Source organism: Taeniopygia guttata, chromosome 3, assembly GCF_048771995.1.
Source record: "Taeniopygia guttata chromosome 3, bTaeGut7.mat, whole genome shotgun sequence".
Classification (NCBI taxonomy): Eukaryota; Metazoa; Chordata; class Aves; order Passeriformes; family Estrildidae; genus Taeniopygia; species Taeniopygia guttata.
Genome location: NC_133027.1, coordinates 66939881 through 66960041, shown reverse-complemented (window position 1 = coordinate 66960041; position 20161 = coordinate 66939881). Strand labels below are relative to the sequence as shown.

The following is a 20161-nucleotide window of genomic DNA, read 5'->3' as shown; positions in this document are numbered from 1 at the left end:
AATAAAAAAAAAAAATGATGGAGGGATCAGGTCTTTCAGACCTCATGGCAAATACATACACTTATTCCTATCCATCAGTCTACCTGTGACTGTAGCTGCTTCTAATATCCCAAACTTCTACAAAATTTTACCTCTTTCTTTTTCATTTTTTTAAATGAATATCAGTTAGCATAACTTCACTTTATAGTAAGTTGCCATCTTAAAGCTGTGGAATCATTAGGAGATCAAAATCCTTCATTTAGTTTTAAAACTTTTTGGAACAACAAAGGAATAAAAGCAAAACTTATTGGCCAAGGTGTTAGATTGTTATGCTAAATGGAAATCGGTTAGCTGTTAAAAAAAAAAAAAAAAAAAAAAAAAAAGCACAAGCACATTAGCATGATTTTAACACTCAAATGTATCCCTCAGGACATTGCCTATGAACCTCATAAGTTTTATAAGTCTGAAGGCAGGCTAAAAACTGCATCTCATATTTGCTGATGAAGAAATGCGACAAATATAAAATAGATGGCTAATATTTGTAATAAGGCTGTGGTTGCAGAGTCCTGATCCCATCAATGTACATAGGCTTTACAAGATCAGAAACACTAAAAGGTGAAATGAAATTATACCTGGTGTGAGTATTGCTCAAATTGCTGGTTATAAGGAGTGGGGATTTATATCCACAGGCAGTAATTACTGCCAGTTTTCACTTCTCACCCCTGGAAGAACTGATTTATAGCTAGATCAGTTGTGTGAACACTTGCAGAAAGTTTTTTGGAGGACTTAATGGAAATATGTGATCCCCAGATAATATTAGGCTTGCAAATGACTTAATGAACACTTGAAATTAGAATAGCCATCTTTCCAAAAGCTGTAATAAAATATCAGGGAAAGCATAGAAATACACCTACTACATTTCTACTATCTAGAAATACATCTACTTCAAGCAAGTGCTACGAAAAAGTCCCTGTTGAGATAATAAACTGTATACAATTACATAGTAAAGTTATCTTCTTTCTACAGTCAATCAGGATTGCTTAACAGATAGCACAAATCAAAAAGTTTCCTTAAATCAGCTGGTTAGCTGCTTAACTAAGGAATCAGTTTTATACTTATGGAATCAGCCTACCAAATACTAAAAAAATTAAATACGTGCAAAAGGAAATATTTTAGATTTAAAAAAAAATCAGAAAAAAATTGTAACATATCTAAAAATTATATTTTACTCATGTAGGGTACACAGAATAAAGCATAGCATATATTTAGTATATACTTTATATATTTAGTATATAGAGCATGACAACTGCCTGAAATAAAATAGTTTGATTTATTCCATGTTTACCTTAACAACGTTACAGCACACTGTTCAAAATTTAACTCAATCATAGTCCACAAGTTTTTCAAAGTTTCTTCAACATCAGTGTTTTCTTTTGTACCTAGAGATAATAAAAGAGGTTATAAAATGTAACATCCAAATTTGCTATTTTTCTAAATTTACACCTGCCAAATACTTCTGAAAAAAATCACTGGCACAAGTAAATTGCCTTATTTATTAGGTGTTTTACAGCAGTCTCACTGAGCTGAAAACGTCTTTTTCTTTGACAGAGTATATTCCATTCATCACCATCTTTGTACTTTTCAGCACATCTACAACTGCAAAAATTATGTGATCAATATTTTCTCCAATTTACAGTTTTTTCCCTATAACATGTTGTAGTGATATTTGGCAATCTCTGTCCTCAGAGAATATGCTATTTAACTCCCAGATGTTTTCATCTGCAGATACCAGGCAGGGAATAGGGGTGCACCTAAACTATCTGTGTAGCTAACAGGAAAAGAATTAGGCAGCTCCAATGGTTAATTCACTTCATCCGTGCTGTATAACTCACATAACAGGATGTGTTGTCATCTCAAGGTGTCTGCTTCTGTACATAGAATACCGATGAAGACTTAGACTAATTTTCAAGTTTTCAGTAGAACAATACAAATCTTGGTTTATTCCAATACATACCTTATCCTTTTAAAAATAAATGTCACTTTTCTAACTTGAATGTATCCGGATTCAAGCCACAAATTTTGAATCTCAGACTAAAGATGTTCTTGTTAAACTTTTGATATCAGCCAAAGGACACTTAAAACTATAGCAAAGTCTTTTCTAATCTGGTCTTTCTGAAATTACAAACTAAGAACCTTTAAGTACAGGGCCTATATTTAATCCCAATCCTTACAACTCGACTCAGAATTTTGTGGTTGTTATCTTTATTTCTTCCTGGACAGTGGACACTGCACTTGGACACAGTATTCCAGCTGAGATAATACAATTGCTGAATAGGAAATATGCTACAAGTCCTGAACTGCTACGCAAGATTCCTCTATCTATATGCACAAGAATGATGGATAGTATTAGTACAGTGTCCTTGGAGGACAGATTTAGACTGATACTGTGTGTGTTCCACTGATTACTCATTACGATACTTAGGTTCTTTTATGATTTCCTTTACATTTCCAGAAAAAATCCCTAACATTTAGCTCAGATCTGACCTAAATATACATTAATATAAATTCTGGTTTAGTATCTATGCAAATCTAGGCAGGTATATCTTTCAGATACTTTTTTGTATAATATGGGCTAACTGAGTGGTTAGGTGTACTTAAGAGAATTACAAGTTCTATTTCATTAGTTTCAGTTAATTTTACCTAGATATTAATTAGTAAAAAACTCTTTACAGTGAATATTTTAGTAAGATGAAGTATGAAACATTTTTGAAAGGCATTTTTAAATGACACACCTGGTTCTCTGCTCTTCAATATTTTCCTAATATAGGTCCCTCGCCAGATGGCTTGAATTTTCAGAGCTGCTGCCTCTTCTTCAGATGTGGGAGTTTGATTCTCACAACTACTAAGGGATTTCTCCTCACTGCTCTCTGAAGGATTGGAAGAATGAGTAACATCAACAAAGCTGGAAGTCCTGTTGCTGCCTGTAACAAATTTTAAAAGAAAAGAAATAAAAACAAAACAGCAAGAGACAGATTTCAAGCATAAATCTTCTATGATGAAAATATCACTCTTTCATTTTTTGTTTTTTACCATAAGTTGGAGAAAATATACTGCATAATTACACAAAGTCAAAATATCAGCTACTTTGCTAATTACAAACATCAAATAATTTAATTTTTCTCTCCATGGACAGCTATTGCAGGACATTTTTAAAAATCACATCTCCTACTGTAATTTCAAAATGTTCTTCCAAACATGAACCAAGAGGATTTGATACACTAAAGCCTGACTCTGTGCACAGCTTCACAAGATTTTGATTACTTTTGTCTCTCAATCTGGTAATTATTAACTAATAATTTCAACACCAGTGTTGATCAACAAAACATTTTGTTTAACCCTCACAAAGGAGCCACAGAATAAGGGCAAGTTCTATGATGAAGGGAGAGTTCATTTATCTGACTGACTTTATGTTACCAAGTAGTTTCAAAGTGCAACAGAAATTAGTGGGTATTGACAGGTTAGCAAAGAGGTGTTTGAAGGCATTGTTGCCTAGAAATTAGCATCCTGAAAGCCAGCAGCACCAGGACTTAGGGAAGGGTTTGGGGAGCAACACTCCCAGGGCCCAGTGCCAGAGGGGTAGTTTGGGACTGCACACATATGGAAAAAAGGGAGCAAGACAGCTTGATAGGAAGGAAACAATGCTGCAAAACGAAGTACCAATAAACAAAAAGAAGAGGAATCTGTTTGAAAAATGTAGACAGCATTGCAGGCAAACAAGCTATCTTAAGATATTGCTTTCATCAGCCAGATCACACATTTCAATCAGTCACTTTTACTCAATATTGCTAAATCTGGTTGTTTCTCAAACCATCATTTCTTGTCAGTATTGCATTTCCAAATCCTAGAAAGCTTCTTTAATGCTTGGGGACTGGAAGATTACACAACCCCACTTCATTAGAAACCACATTAGAAGTCAACAATATGAATGGCACAACCACTTTTATGAAACAGACACATATACTCAATCACAGAATAACACAGACTTGAGTGGACCACTGAAGGTCATCTGGTCCAATCCCACATCCAAAGCCAGATGAATTTAGAACAGGTTTCTCCTGTTCTTGAATAAATGTCCAGTCCATTTTTTAATACGTCCATAACAATGGAGATTCCCTAATTTAAGTGGGCATTATTTTCCAATTTTTGACTGACCTCATAGTGAAAAAAGTTTTCCTAATATCCAACTGGAATTTAACACGTTCTAAAATGTGTTCTGTCTGTGCATCTCTGGAAAGGTTTTGGTTCTCCCATTCATTAATCACTGTAACACACTTCAAAATTAATTTGTTCTATCTACAAACTTGTCTAGTTTACAATTAAATAACCCAGTGACAAGATGACTTCTGACCCACTAATCACTGTCTTCATGGAAGGGAAATAGATTTTGATTTTCAGCTCGTGCTTTGGCTCAGAAAAATTATTTCTGCAGCAGAGCCTACATTCCTCATATAAAGCAGAATAATGTATTATAAAGTAAGAGTGTTATAAATGTGAACACATATACACAGATTGACCTCCTAGATAAGAATATCCTAAAATGGAGCAGAAATCAATAAAACAGAAAAGTAAATACAAAAAGAATTGGTATGGTGTTGCCCTGTGCACCAGCAAAAAACTTCATCCACTGGTGGGCTCTATAACTAGAATTAAATATCCATAACTCTAGAAATAAAACATTTCATTTGTGAGGAGAAAGAATATATGGATATACAGTAAGTTAGTTAAATGTTAAGCTGTTTCTGAAAACAGAAATATAAAAAATTTGTATGGACTATCACACAAAAATCAATTCTAATTTATAGAAACTGTCAGATCAGGCCAAACCCCAAATATTATGAGTATATATTCGTAAAGTAAATATTCCTAAGGAGGTTTTTTTTTGATCTAAATTTTTTAAACAATGTCATAAGAACAAAAATATTTTTCTTTGCAACATTTAAGAGAAAATAATGAAGTCATAATTAAATATTCTGATCTTTCAAGGCTTTTTCTACTTAACATTTCTTAATGTTTTTTCTTATAAGCAGAGAAATGTATACTGTGAAATGCTTTGAATCAATCAATCTTGAACTAGTGAATGCTGTAAGTCCATCACTATTGAACTAATGGATGTTTCAAATTTGATATTATAATTGCACAGATTTGTCAAAAATCTCTGACACACCTTAGCTGTTAATCAGAAGACACTGTGCTAGTAATAAAACTGAAGCTTTCAAAGCAGCCTAGCAAGACACTGCTCACCATAAAATCACTGCAGTTCCTGAAGGCAATGCAGGAATGATTTTTTTGAAAAAGGAGTATTTTGCATGTACTCAAGAGGTATTTTACATATTCAACCAAATAATGTCAAACCTTTGCTCCCGCATTACTGGAACTCAAGTTCAAATCCAAAGTGCAAGAAAAAACAAATATTCAGAATTCTCTTTTCAGTCACACAATGCAACACAACACAACTGTATAATCAATCATCTTAATCTATGTTTCTGGAGGAGAGAAGCTTGTTCTGAAAAAGAACTGAGCAGGACTTTCCAAATACAGTTTCACAGTCAAGATAAGCTTATCAAGAACAGCTTGACTTCTAGATAAAATTTCAGACCAGAAGGTTTTAAGAGAACTGTACACAAAAGGCACTCCACTTCCAACTTCAAAGTTGGAATTTATCCATGAGAAAGAAATTTAGCCCCTGAAATGTTCTTAAATGACTGTTAAGTCATTGAGACTCTTGAAAATCAGACCTCCACTGGCTCACTATTGGGCCCAATGAAACCAGGACAAGGTAAACAAAGAACATGTACAACAGAGAGCAGGCTGGCATCCTGATATGCTTCCTTTCCCAGGAAACATCACATACTTCTGTAAATTCAGTATCTCATGATTGCCCAAAGTTGTGCAGGGCCCCTTTATTCACTCTCCGCCCAGAATGCAATAGAAGAGCCATGCCATGGGGAAGCACTCAGCTTCAGATACTTCCATCTTTTTTTCATATGTTCACATGGCACAGTCTTCCACTTGTTTCTTGTGGCTCTTCTACTAATTGCTCCTTGGGGATGGATGATACTTGGCAGTCAAATAAATATGACTAGATCATTTTCAGGATGACTTCTCAGAAACCTTTGTAGGCATGATGACTAACTGCAGTAAATCATAATATCCTTGCCCTTGCTAAATCTTGAGATTAATTCAGCACACAGTGAAAAATTAATATGCCAATATAAAATAGAGGTGCTGTTTCAACAAAAAGCTCACATTTGACCTGATATACTTGCAGACCTAGATGACAAAAATAATTAATTCATCTGTTATGGTAGTTTACACTGATGTCTGTTAGGTTCCAAACGATTATAACCTCAGGTCCTGAGCAACTACCCTGACAATGCAGCAGCGCTAATGTGGGGGCAGGGCATTCAGCTGATGCCAATCCTTCAAGGCCTTTCTAGAATGCAGTTTTCAGCTGGTATTTCCTGCTACCTACCTATTTTTCCCTGACAGTTCACTTTGTTTATGCTTTATTTCTTTAGGTTTCTGGATGGAACCTGAACAAAAGCATTCATTTACTCCAAAGAAACCTTTATTAAGCAGGGCAAAATATCAATAAAGGTCAAAAAATGTCCAGTATCAATAAAACAAAAGGGAAACAACTACCTTTCCAGTCCAATAGGGAACTCTCGTAATTTAATTTTAGAAAAGCAAATAATTTAAAAGGATATACTGGACACTGGAAGAAACAAAACTGAAACAGAACTTTCTTTTTACATATATTTATTCCACTTTTCTGATTCACTGCCCAACTCCTAAAAACTATTCTGTCACAGTGGATCTCATACTTTAGTAATTTATATGAGATCCTTGCTACAACCTGTCAACTGTGCTAATTATTCAAATCTATTTAAAAAATGTCTTCTAATGCTGACAAGTGTTTAAGGGGCTTTTTTTGGAAAGCAGAAATCAGTAGCACAGTCATATTTTAAAAATGTGACAGGTGTTGTTTACTTTAAGTGGTTTGATAAATGTCAATATGCTGACCCTTGCAACATACTGTTGTCATGGGATGCAATTCTCTGAAAAGTACCTGATGTCTCACAGGAAGAATAACCTTCAGATTCACAGGAAAGTTCCCAGTAAAGAGAGACAAGTATACATGCTTTAAGTGTTTTCTTAAAAGGACAAAAGTATTACAACATTCTGTCAGTAAAGATATTTGTTTACATTTGAATTCAGTTTTTTATACTAATTTTCCAGAATAAACTGACTAATCAAAAGAAAGTTAGTTTCATTTTGTTTGATCAAGTAGAAACACTTTATTCTATAAGTTCACAATAGACAAATAAAAAGCTAAGTCCCCATAAAAAGCCTTCAAATAGTGATCATGTCTCATCCCACCAATCAAATAAATTATTTTTCTGTTGTGATATGAAACTATATACATAAGGCTTTTATTGGTAAATTAAATGCTAACATTAATAGGTTAAAAAGTTACAGAGACTGAAAGGTAAATCCTAAAATGGAAAAGAGACATATATCTGGTTGCCAGGCAAACTTAATTCTCACTGTAAAACTCCAGCCTGCATTAAAAAAATGAAGCAAAGAAACAGTGGGAAGAGAATTATCTCTGCTTGTAATAAATATTTTGGCCTTCCAATGGTTCCTCCCAGAGTATATTCAGGTTCACAGCACACCCTGACCACAGGCTGGAGAAGAAGCAGTTGGTGCTGTAGCCAGTTCCACACTACATGGGTATGACCTGCCAGCTAATTAGCTAGGCAACACAGCAACTACCCAAATAATGAGCTTAAAAAACAAGCAAGACAACACAAATTTAAATACCTCTCCCCCCAAAAACAAACAAACACAAAGCTCTCAACCCAACACTAAGAAATAGCTGAACTTTCAATGAAGCTACTAACTTGAGTCTCCATTCTCTCTCATTTTCTGAACAATATAGGCATTTAAGGTCTTTTCAGCTGAAAATTTGAATGAAAGCAATGAGATGCAGTACAACAGGTAAAAAATGCAGATGTGTGTTAATGTTTGGCAATACTGACTTTTTGTAACAAAGAAAAGTGTCATTTCTATTCTGAGATGAGCCTCAGAGGTCCTGTCAACAGTAGAACTCTAAGGCTTAAAAATTAACTGTGCCTACTTAAGCAAGAAGAAACAAGAACAGAAGAGTTGGCTTTCCTGAAAATAAGAATGGGCAGATATATTTGAAGTGATTACCAACATCAGTACATTACCTGAAAACACAGTGTCATCACCAGAAATATCAGTGTCTTTAAAATCCAAAGTAAAGGACCTGAAGGCAAATTTATATCTGTAAAGATCCTTCTTGTCTAATACATATTTGATCAAACACCAAAATGCATTATTGAAAGCCTAAAATCAGAAAGAAGAAAAGCATTCAAAGAATGATTCATTTATAAAGATTGATTTATATTGCTTCTCATTATTGTTGCAAAAACTGCTTCCCTCTTCTCTTACCATGTATAAATGAAGTCTTCAACTTCCGCTAACAAATACTGTATCTGAAAATCAATCCCAATAGCAGGATTATAATGCTTCAAGACAACAACAGAAAGAAAACCTGTTTCATGCCTGGCTTATAAAACAAGAAAATAGGATTCATTCTACAGTGTCTTCATCACCCAGAAACATCCTAGTTTATGTGTAGGGGGTTGATGAGCTCATACCAGAGGACAGAAGAACATATTATAATTGCTATAATGACAATGGGAGTTCTAAACTCAAGGTTTCAGAGTAGACACAGGAAAGGAATGGGAATGCTTTCGGGATTAGGAGGTGCCACAGCATGGGAAGATTTGGCTCTGTTTTTATGCTTGGACACACTGATTCTCTTCAAAGAGCAGAAATCCAGTCTTTTCCTCCCCCATTCCTAGTAGATGGGAATTTCAGGGTGTGCTTTACAGAGCTTGCTTCTTAATCTGAGTTAAAGAACATAGTAACAACTTACTGGAAAATACAAGATTTTCTATTTCATCGCCCTTGGTTTCAGATTTTTCTGCTTTCCGGAAACATGTTTTATGTATTTTCATACTAATAAGCATGTCCTTTATTTTTAAAATTGTAAAACTAGGGAAGAAAGAATATAGTAGATCCTTTCTTGTATTCAGAACAATTTTTCACTGTTTGTATTAAAGACAGGTAATTTCCATTTTTTCATCCTTGAATCACTGGCACTGAGTGCCTCTCATTTATCTAATTTCTGTCTCTTTATTCTTTTTCAGCTATATGTTGGTCTTTTTAGATGGGGAGAAATTAAGGAATATGTGTGTTTATGACTACAGAATTTTTCTTAAGGTCTCAAAGTTTTGCACATATTTCACATGAGCATATGCATTTAAAATTTGTTCATGCCATTCCTGAGTTCAGACAATTTTTCCTTCCTGGTGGACTTTGTATGTAAATTACCTCCTTCATGAGTGATGTACCTGTAATCATTGTTCATTAATTCTGTTATTTTGGTGAATTTGAGCTGGTGTCCAGCCCATGTATAAAAGTGCTAGTGTTGTAATTTTTAATATCAGTGATTATAAAAATATTAAACCCTTTTTTTCTTTTCAGTCTTCTAAACTACACATAAAAAGTCTAAACTGCATGAGCATTCTAGTAATTTGATAAAAATAAATTAATCTGGAATATATAAAATACTGACTAGAAAAATCAAGTTATAGCAATATGATCAAAATTTGCATACACATAAAAAACAGCATATCTTCTACAAAAATGTTTTGTTGCAATCTTTTTATAATACTGGAAAGCTATAGCATAGAGATCTATCAGAAAAGTGTAATGTTTTCATCATGTATCTTTAATTTATTGTACAGAGAGCAAAGAACTTGAATAAGAATACTGTAGTTTTAAGAAACGGAGAAAACCAGCTTGGAATATTGTGAATGAAAGAATTCATTACTGCCTTCAGAAAAAAAAGCTGTAATAATGTTTTCCTGTTCCATCAATTTTAGGCAGAGAAAGCAACCATTAGACTTTTCTACATTTCAGGTAGTATCTTTCAAATTCAAAATGAAATTGCAATATAAACACAGCTCATGCTTTCTGCCCCAAAGTATGCTAAACTAGATTGACAAAAATACATTCAATTTAGAATCTGCTACTCTGTGCACATTGAAATTTGTCTTCTTAAAAGAAGATAATTATCATATAGTTGCAAGTTATGTAATTTGGGCTTACACTTTATAATAAATGCCACATTCACAGCATGCAGGTGGTCCTTGTTAAGTGCACAGGCATTGTTTTGAAGAGGATAATGACAATGTTAAGCAGTTATCCAGCTTCTATAGCTTTTAAATACATGTTCATTCAAACTACTTGCTCACCTTTCTGTTTTCTTCAGCTGTTTTAGTATCATGGAGCCCAGGAGGACAATAAGCTACTTCCAATTCCTTCAAGGCTTTAGGAAGCTCATCCTTACTGCTGTAATTATTTATCACATTTCCAACAGCTCTCAGGATAGCTGTAGCCTGTTCTATAAATCGAGAGCTCTCCTGAGGAAAGAGAATAAAGCAACCATTGTGAGAAAGATTGCTTTAAGATTTTCTTTGGTTTTCTTTCTGGGCCGTGACAGAATACAAGATTTTGTTCTGTGATGAAATATAAAACTTTTGGAATTCATTCAGTTGTTACAGTTTACAAACTGTAAAATCAATTATGTCTCTGATATTCAAAAGCGTATCAACTTCTCACTGATTTTAGCCAGTGAAATAAATAATAGGCACCATAAAATATATCTATTCATTGTTTTATTTTTCCTATACCATTAGTCCTAAGAAATTTAATCAGAAATAAGATCCATATAGAGACTTTCTGCTGCAGTGATAATAGTGACAGCTGAAGTCCTCAGCATCTTCTGTTATGCAAGGCCAAATTAGTATTAGTAGTCTGCTGAAAGCAATGGTGAAAAATATACTTCCTAAAGCATCATTAATCTTCATCAGGATTTCTATGCAAGAATGTGGATGCTTTCCTGTAAATGACAGCCTGCAGAGAAGTTGTTTCAAAAAGAATTATATGAAAAACCCAAGGATAAAATTCTGATTTTCTTGATGAGAAATAGCTTTTCATCCAAAAATTGAAGGTAAGGGGACAGTACAGCCACAAGATACTTTTAATGATGCAACTTCTTATATTTCAACTTCTTTACCAAAATAAATGTGATAAATTTGCACAAGCTGTTTTAGTGTTCTATTCTTAGGACATAGAATCTACACTACGCAAATTTATTGTTACACTCATATTTTAAAAAGTTTTTGCACTAATGTTCTCCAGAAAGTATATTCCCTCCCCTCAGGGACTTCAACAAATATTTGGGCTTACTGCTTGCTAGAGTAACTTTGATAATATGGAAGACAGTGGTGTCTGTCTGGATCACAGACAAGGAATAACAAAAGCTGTAGTAAATTCTCCCCTGGGCTTCTTATCTCAGCCATGATAAGTTGTTTGATTGAATTGCTCATTTTATTAATAAAAGCTGCTCTCGGACCTGGTGAGTAACATGCAATCTCATGGGACCGAACATACTTCACTGATGTGAGGTTTTATTTAAATAGGCAGGTATTTTTTAATATTAGTTAATATTTATACATGTATTTTATGACCTGCCTCAAAGACTGTTATACCCTACCCTGACATATATTTCAACAAGAGCATTTTCCACATTTTATGTTGCACTTCTATGTAAATCACAATACTACCCAATTTTAACTTATTTATGTAAGATAATTTTTGCAATATGCATCCAGTACCTATTGTGCTGTAAAACAATATCTTTTATGCCCTTACCAGTTCAATATTAAAATTAATACTATACCATTGAATAGAATAACTCTAAATGGAAATCCAATACTAGTTTACTTTAATTAGTAGTCAGAAAAACTACTACCATGTTTCCATGTTTGATTAGGCATTATGCACACCTTCTGAAGAGCTGGTATCACAGCATCCTCTTCTCCAAAGACACATGGCACCATGGTACACAGCTGAATGTTGTGCCCTATGGGACAAGTTACTGTGAAGAGCAGGATGTGTCGCCTAAAATCAAGAAAAAACCGAAAGAACTTTTCTTTTTTTTTTTTTTTAATTGCAACAGTTCTTAAGCTTTTCCTTTCACACATTGGTAGTATCATTGTCAGAATTGTATTTAGGTGAAGAAGCTTATCCAGGCCACAGCTTCAATATGTAAACTAGAGATCTAGCAGCAAGAGTAAGAAAGAAGAGTTAATGCTCCCCAGACATACTGGTAGTTTTTAATTACATCTTCTTTCAACTGAAATTTAAATGCTCCTTAGCCACTGACAGTGGGAAGAGAATGCCTTCCATTCTTACCAAGTGATTTCTCTTTTGGAATGAAGTGATCAATAAGCCCATTTGTTTCCCACACCTTTTATAAATTAAATCTGACTGAAAGCCTCTTGTCTCTGACTGGAGTAAAGAAAATCAAAGGTGGGAAGTTTATAAATTTGAGCTGATGGTACCTCTGTCAGCTTTGAGATTTACTGATGCAAAAAGATACACATTTTTGGCCCCCCTACAGTACAGAGAGATACAGATTTTAGAAACTACACTGAGGAAATACGTGGGAATCCAGAACTAGATGTGAATGTACTCTATAAACATAATAATAACTATTCCAGTTTTATTCTGAATCTAAACAAATAAAGAGCAATATTAAAGATCTTTGATTTAATTTCAGCATGCTAGAGCTGGGGTATTTTCTTTCTATGTCTATTTATTTATCATCTTACTCAATTTTGTAAAAGTACATTTTGCTTCACCTCTTTGAATTTTAACAGATTATTTTCTCTTTCTGGGAAAGTAGAAGGCCTCAGTTAATAAGACAGGAATATTATGCTTATGACAGGACATGAAGATACTGTTTTCCTGTTTTCCCTAGAAAGGTTTTCAGAAAATAACATATCAAAGCCTCTTACTTTTTCATCTATTTCTTTTTTTAAATCACCCAATGCCTCACACTAAATATTTAGAGTTACATACAAAGAGAAAAAAATCATATTAAATAATACATGAATGGGAAGATATGCAAGACTTCATGGATAATGTTAGAATTTCTTCTGTCAAGTTTCTTAAATCCTTTTTCAAGAAAAGCATTGAAACCACCTATGGTATCATCATGCTTTTACAGTTCCAGTAAAAATGCTATTTTTCTTGCTATTCCAGGGAACATTTCAAATCATTCTAGTTAGAAACACTTTTAAGTAGAAATTTTTAGGGATTTATATTTATTTTTTAGCAAGTCAGTGTGATTTTTATTGTTAAATGCCCCTAAGTAAGGGTAAAGAACTCAGAATTTTTATAAAAGTATTGGTAAATTCACAGTAATTTGGCAGTCTTACCAAATCCTAGCTATCCAGAAGTCTGATACTCCCCAAACTTATGTTTTAGGAAATAAACTCCTACTGGGTTACTGTGTAAACAATCATTTCAAGCCTTAACTAAAGAAATGAAGCCTCAGACATACCCAACAGGAAGATTTACCACAGTAGCTTTGGTTGCAGATGTACGCATCTTTAACACAAGTTCTCCAGGAGTCACAGATTTCCAAGAGAAATATTCAACCCTCAGCACACCTGTTGGACATTCTTCTTTAGTACCTAGGTTAAGAAAACAAAACAAAGCACAACCCTCATAATATGGGGCGGGTGAATAACACTCAGACACATCTATGCAGAATTTGTAGCTACTTCACAGTCATGAAAATATTCATTTAGGTTTTCCTAACACAGAAAAAATCAGATCAGTCACTTAAAATGCATTGTTGATACAAAGCTTATTTGTACTTATTTGTACTATTTGCTAGAAAACAATGGCTATAAAATGTGTTACCGAGATGTATACATCTGATGCCTTGAGAGGCTACCTAGAACAGAGGCTAGACAGTATTAAAGAAATAAAGTAGATATTTATTAAAACTTAAGGTATCACATCAGACATCTTCAGTCACTTAAGGCTGTTGTAAAACTCCAAACCAATCCTTTCTGACCACATGCAAATTAAGTAAATAGCCATTAAAATAGTATTTATTTATATTTATAGCTTATAGTTTAATTATTTTAACAGAATGGTCAGTTTGGGTTTTTTTTTAAGCATTCTTTTGGTTCTCTCTATTCTACTCCAGATGCATTAAATCACATCCATGTCAAGTGTTTAAATATCTGATTAACCTAAGCCAACTACCATAAAATGCCATAACTCTCCTGAATGCCATTCTATGTTTTTAATGAAATACAAAGAATTAATATTTAAATCATTGAAGTTGTTATGTCTTGAAAAGACAACTTAAAGGTGCTTGAGAGCTTATTGTGTACCAGTTTAAAAATAATTTCAGAAATTTACTTCTGTTATATTGCTGTTTTTGCTGCATTATGGTCAGCTAAGGCATAAAGTAGCTTGCAAGACTGGAATTTGTAGAAAAGAAACACAAGAAACACAAGGAAATCCATTCCAGAAATATACAGATGAAAAACTTCCAGCAAATCACAATAAACAGAAAAGGGAAGGATTCTTTCATGAAAATGTTCATCATCAATATGAAATAATGGTGAAGTATTGCTTGAATATCAGCATATTTCTTAAAACCAATTTGACTATATCCAACTATTGCTAAACTCTCAAACTGCACCCAAGTACACAACAGATAGACGCAACAGCACAAACATATTCAAGAATGGGAAAATACAACACTGATATGTACTTTTGTGTGTTGGCCTTACCTTCGGTAACATTCCAGCGTACTAATGCAGAAAAGCTAACCAAGATTTCAATGGGCATCAGACTGTCCACAAGTAAATAACAGAAGACTTCCTCATCAGAAGACTGTATCAAAAAATGGATGTTTGTTCATTAATTTGCATTAAATGCTGTCCCAACTGGCTTCATACAAAGTAGGACTACAATTTTGGATATGGTGACCTGAGCTATGGTATGGGAAGTAAGCAATTAATTGTCACTACTTCTTCCAAATTTCGAACATGTCATTCAAACCCAAAGCCTCACACTATAATAGTGTTCAGTTATGAGATAAAAGGAAACATAGCCTTTTTTGCATTAGACTATATCTACTTTTATACTGATCACATGTACCTAAATGCAGTACTTTTACTTGTTAAACAACAATTAACAGAAGACAAATAATTTTGGGTTTTGCAGCAACGTTCTGATTCTAATTAATTACAGAAAGCTTGAAAGACATAAGTACTCTGAATTTGTAGATATGAGTGATCCTCCCTTATAAAGGCATTTTTCTCCTACAAATCTCTATGAGGACAAGATTTTTCTCTCTTAATACATTATTCCTATGCCAATATTAGAAATTACAGAATGATTCTATTTTTCCTAGTAATTCTTCAAAATCTAAGGGTGAATGAGCTTCTTTCTTCAGAACTATTAGAGTACAGGTCTTCCTGGATATTCCAGAGTTACATAAATCCATTTTTTGGGTATATTTATCTTCCTATTGTAACATGAAAATGTTCTTTAATAAGCATGATACAGAATTTACCTAATACTGTAAACATATCATCTCTTTCAATGTTAGAAATTAAAACAGTTTTACAGCAAAGGGTTAGGGGTTTTTTTTGGCACAAGAGCACACAGGCTTACACAATCTTAATGCTGATTATGGCTTACAAAAGTATATCGTGCAGTCATTAGGAACATTTCTTGTGATGTGATTACTGAGAGGTGGGAAATTGCAGGTGTACTGCAATTATGGAGCATTAATCCATGTAGTTAACCTTCTCAGTACAGGATTTTACATGAACTTCATGCCTGGAGTTTACACTTTGGTACTCTACAATTACACTTCAGATACACTATAAAATAAGAGCTGGGACAGGATATTCAAGCATGTTGAATAACCTCTGATAATATGAACTAATGGCAGGTTTAGAGAAATTCCATTATTCCAGTGTAACTAAAGAGTATTTCTAAATCCCCGCAACAGGATGCTGTACATAGCAAAAGGACTTAGCATTTACAGAGAAAATGGAGTGTTATGCTAAACAGACTCACAATTTGGGTTTTAGGTAACAGGGGAAGATGAAGGAGAATTGAACAGCAGATTCTGCAGCTAAATCATCATGAAATTCAATTTAGATATCAAGTTGTTAAAAGGTCATTCTAAATCAAAATAAAGAGTGGTTGGAGATCTGATTCTCTATCATTTTTCTTTACATAAGCCATTTTTTTGTTATTGTGCAGTAGCATTCCACAGCATTTTTCCTTTTCTTAAACACACATATATATAATGCTGAATATTTGCTTGCAAACAAAAATTTGTATTGACTATAGAAATCTTTCTGCATTATTATTATTTTTCAGTAATAGCAGTTCTATATGCTCTATCAATATCATTTAGGATATATGTATTATCTAATTACGTAACAGTTTGAGGAAAAAAAGCACAATACAATCATTTACCGTAAAACTTGTCTTCTGATAATTATAGGCATATGTATGTGGCTTGTGGAAAACATACAGGTTCCTAAGAAGAATAAAGAATTTAAATGTAAGATATATATGACTGTAAGAAAACTATCAGTAGAAATTACATAGCTTAGATAAATGCCTATTTCATAGCAGAAGTCATTAATTTTACTTTCACAAGTCAATCACAGCTATTTCTCAAAAACAGTTCAACACTTAGTCATAAAACAGATGAATAAAATTAATCTCCAGAGAAAGCAGCTGAAATTAATTCATGTATTTACTGCATTTCTACACTCTTCCATTGGAGGTCAGGCCACTAATTTGATTATTTTCAATCTGTAAAGGGTAACATGCTAATACTACTCTAAAACAACCATGCCCACATAAAAATCACTGTGATTAAGTTTCATACAAAGTATAACTGAAAGATGGATTGTTTTATATACTTTATGATTTTTTTAAGTTCTCTGCTGTTTGTAGACCTTCAGAAAGCTACATCATTTCTGACAAAAATTTTTTCCGATTTTGATTTCACCAAGAGAGACATAAATGGCTTCGGCTTTAATTGAGCGTGGAATCAGATCTGAACCAATGTTGTGATTACTCAGAAACTCCACTGGGATCCTGATCTGCTGCTGACATAGCAATTCCTACAATGACTAAAATACTCCTCACTTCTCAAAGCTGATATGAACTATGAACATGCTTCTTATTTTCAATGTATCTGAGAGGCAGGCATGACAGAGAAGGAAAAGCTTTCAGTTGAACAGACAGATAAAATGAAAATCTTAGGTGCCTAATTTCTTCTGAGGGATAAATTCTTCAATGGTCATGAAGATGCTCTGTTAACAGCTACTTTACCAGTTGACTGTGAAAACAAACTCTCACTCATTTAGAGATAAGAAACTGACAAAAGCTTTTTGCCTTAATATTAATATTGGTCTACAAAAGGTCAACAGTAATTTAACCATTGGCTAATAAGGTGGAAAGTTGATATTTCACACTCTCTGTATGTGCACAAGACTTTTAAAGAAAATTAAATTGCTTGTGATGCTTTTTGTTTCTGAATGTTCTATCATCCTGAACCTAGGAGAACCAAAATCTTGAAGTTTTTATTCCTAAAGTTCCTGTACTGCTGGCTGGTATGAAAGTTATACATTCTCCTTTAGAGAGTGAGTAGAGTTTAAACACTTCTTCATGAAAATAGAAGCTTTGCAAAGAAATCTCAGTTACACATTCAAACAAGGAAAGAGCTGGGTGAATTTTCCCTGCTGAAATTACTTCCCTCAGCAATCTTAGATTCTCTAAAGGATATGTATTGTACCAGGCTCCTTAAATCTGAAAGACGGAAGCTGAAGACATGATGCTACAAGTACACTAGATTTTTTTATGTTTTCAGAGGCATAAATGCCTTGGAATTATATTGAAAAGGGAGTGAGACAAAACATCTAGTTGATCAAGCAAAGCTATGCTGATAGCAACAGATTTCAACAATTTTTTTTTTTTGTTTAGAATTGTGTTGTCTTGATGCAGACTGTGCCTGCCCAGTGCCTCATGGGTTAATGCTTACAACCCTCCATGACCTACAATCTTCCACCCCAGCTGCAGTCTGACAGCTGCTTTATGGAGCTGGTGGTTGTGTTCTCCACTGTATTCTGGAGGACACACCCAAGGCACAGAGCAGGGCTGCAGCCACAGACCCACTGTCAACAGGGACAGTATATCTGATCTCAAGAGTAGCCTCGAAGCCACCCTGAAAGGCAGGATAGACAAAGCAGATCTGTTAAGAAGATACAATTTTTTTAAAGGCGAGTTTTGAATTTTACCATTGTTATACAGTATATTGTATGGAATAAAACCCAAACCCTCTATTCCTTACTGGAAACAAATGCAGAAGTCTTCAAAGGTAATCCAGGTTTCCCTGGAAACTGAAATATTTTCTAATGCTGTTCCATCCTTTGATTTAGTCCCTGTCTTGCTCTTCATACCCTTATCAGCTCTTTCTGACATTTGTTTTGTATCTAAACTGATATTGTCAGGTTTTTCTGCAAAGACAAAAAGACATACAGAGCCAACACAGTGACAATATGCAATTTAATGTAATATAATTCTTAAAAATTATCCTAAAATTACAAGAAAATTATCCATACATCAGTTATTATGCATACAGTTTAAAACTAAAAGCTTTCACACTAACCTAAAGAGCTCAAATAGTGACAGAAGCAACTCTATATGGAAATTTAGGGTTTCCATCTGCAGCTGCTTAAGTAGTCTGCCTCAATAAGCTGCCACATATTGAACTGTACGAATCTTCAATATCAGCTTGTTAGGTGTACATACATGTGATTTCTGCAAACCTAAATTCACCTATATAAAGAAAAATCCATCCCCTTGTCCAAAGCTCCCATTCAGTGAAAGGTGAATAAGGCAGTATCAGAAAAACATACAGAGAAATTTGGAGGACACAAAGGCCTAGCCTTGCCTCTGGCACTTAGTACCCCTATGATGCTACTCACACAAATCAATCTTCCAAACAGAAACAGATTTGAACTAAATTACATTAATTTTCTTGAAGGAAAATCAGAATTAAGGTCAGATTTGTACCAAAATATAAACATGGACATATGTAGACAGGTTTTGCAATCGCTCAATGACTTTTTGTGTTGTAATATAACTTTTTCTGCATTTATTCTGAGATTCATATAAATAGTTACTGAAAATGTTTGACCTGGCCCAAAAAGAAGAAAATAGCTCAACAACTGAAAATAGAAGAACTGAATAGCTATTAATTCAGAATGCTTATCAAGGAAAAAAGATGAGGTTATATTCAAACATAAGGCATAACAACTGAGAAAGCTATTAGAAACATACATAATTTATATTTAAATGTGCTTTGTAATATTTAATTATCACCAATACAAACAGAGCTAATATGTGGCTCTAAATTAGTTTGCATCTATTTTTCAAGAACTGAAAGAAATGCAATATAAGGAAAGGCACCAAAGGCCTTTTTCCTTTCCTTCAACTATAGAAAAACTACCTCAAAGCTACAAAATCTATACTTTCTCTTCAATTTAAGTTAGCGTAGGTGTTAGGTTTCCAGTTAAACAACCATAGTGCTCTTATTTTTAAGAGCCTCTTATTTTTCTGACCAAATCCTTCAAATATTCAAAGTAATATAAAAAAACAAGGTATTAGTTTCAAAAAAAATTTCGAATAGTGATGTAAAACACATTTCAAAGGAATATGCACTAAAATGAAAGCTGTTTTTCCTGAGAGTAACTTAAGAGAAGTGTTTGAATTTTTTTGAACACCAAACTGAAGATTTTACTCTCCGTAGTTATACATGCTATAACAGTTCTTTGAAATGTTTTTCTGTAAAACTAACACCCACAAATAAGTAATACTGCTGATATATGTACATGAGGATTAACACGGACGCCACACAACATGGGAATGGCAAAACTCTCACTGTTAACTTTACACACACTTACCTTTACTGGGTACCTCTGCATTTTGTTGCAACAAGGAAATGGTCTCCTACACAGTGAAAAAATAAAACAAGAAAAAGCAATGATGGTGATTATAATCTTGCATTATTTTGTTAGAGAAAATAACTGATTTTGGGACAGTCCTTCCATAG

The 20161-nt window shown here is 33.8% G+C and overlaps 1 protein-coding gene across 2 annotated transcripts in view; it reads right to left on the bottom strand.

The window, feature by feature from the left end:
• The window catches only part of ADGB (androglobin), a 104881-nt gene that overhangs the window by 28389 nt on the left and 56331 nt on the right, over positions 1–20161 (bottom strand). For both annotated transcript variants that reach the window (XM_030268170.4, XM_072927050.1), the window contains 10 exons: positions 20013–20058; positions 18398–18563; positions 16510–16573; positions 14802–14904; positions 13550–13682; positions 11988–12102; positions 10392–10559; positions 8274–8412; positions 2772–2960; positions 1325–1418 (listed from right to left, as the gene is read on the bottom strand). In XM_030268170.4, the coding sequence (XP_030124030.4) occupies positions 1325–1418; positions 2772–2960; positions 8274–8412; positions 10392–10559; positions 11988–12102; positions 13550–13682; positions 14802–14904; positions 16510–16573; positions 18398–18563; positions 20013–20058 (1217 nt within the window). The remainder of the gene's footprint in view (positions 1–1324; positions 1419–2771; positions 2961–8273; positions 8413–10391; positions 10560–11987; positions 12103–13549; positions 13683–14801; positions 14905–16509; positions 16574–18397; positions 18564–20012; positions 20059–20161) is intronic.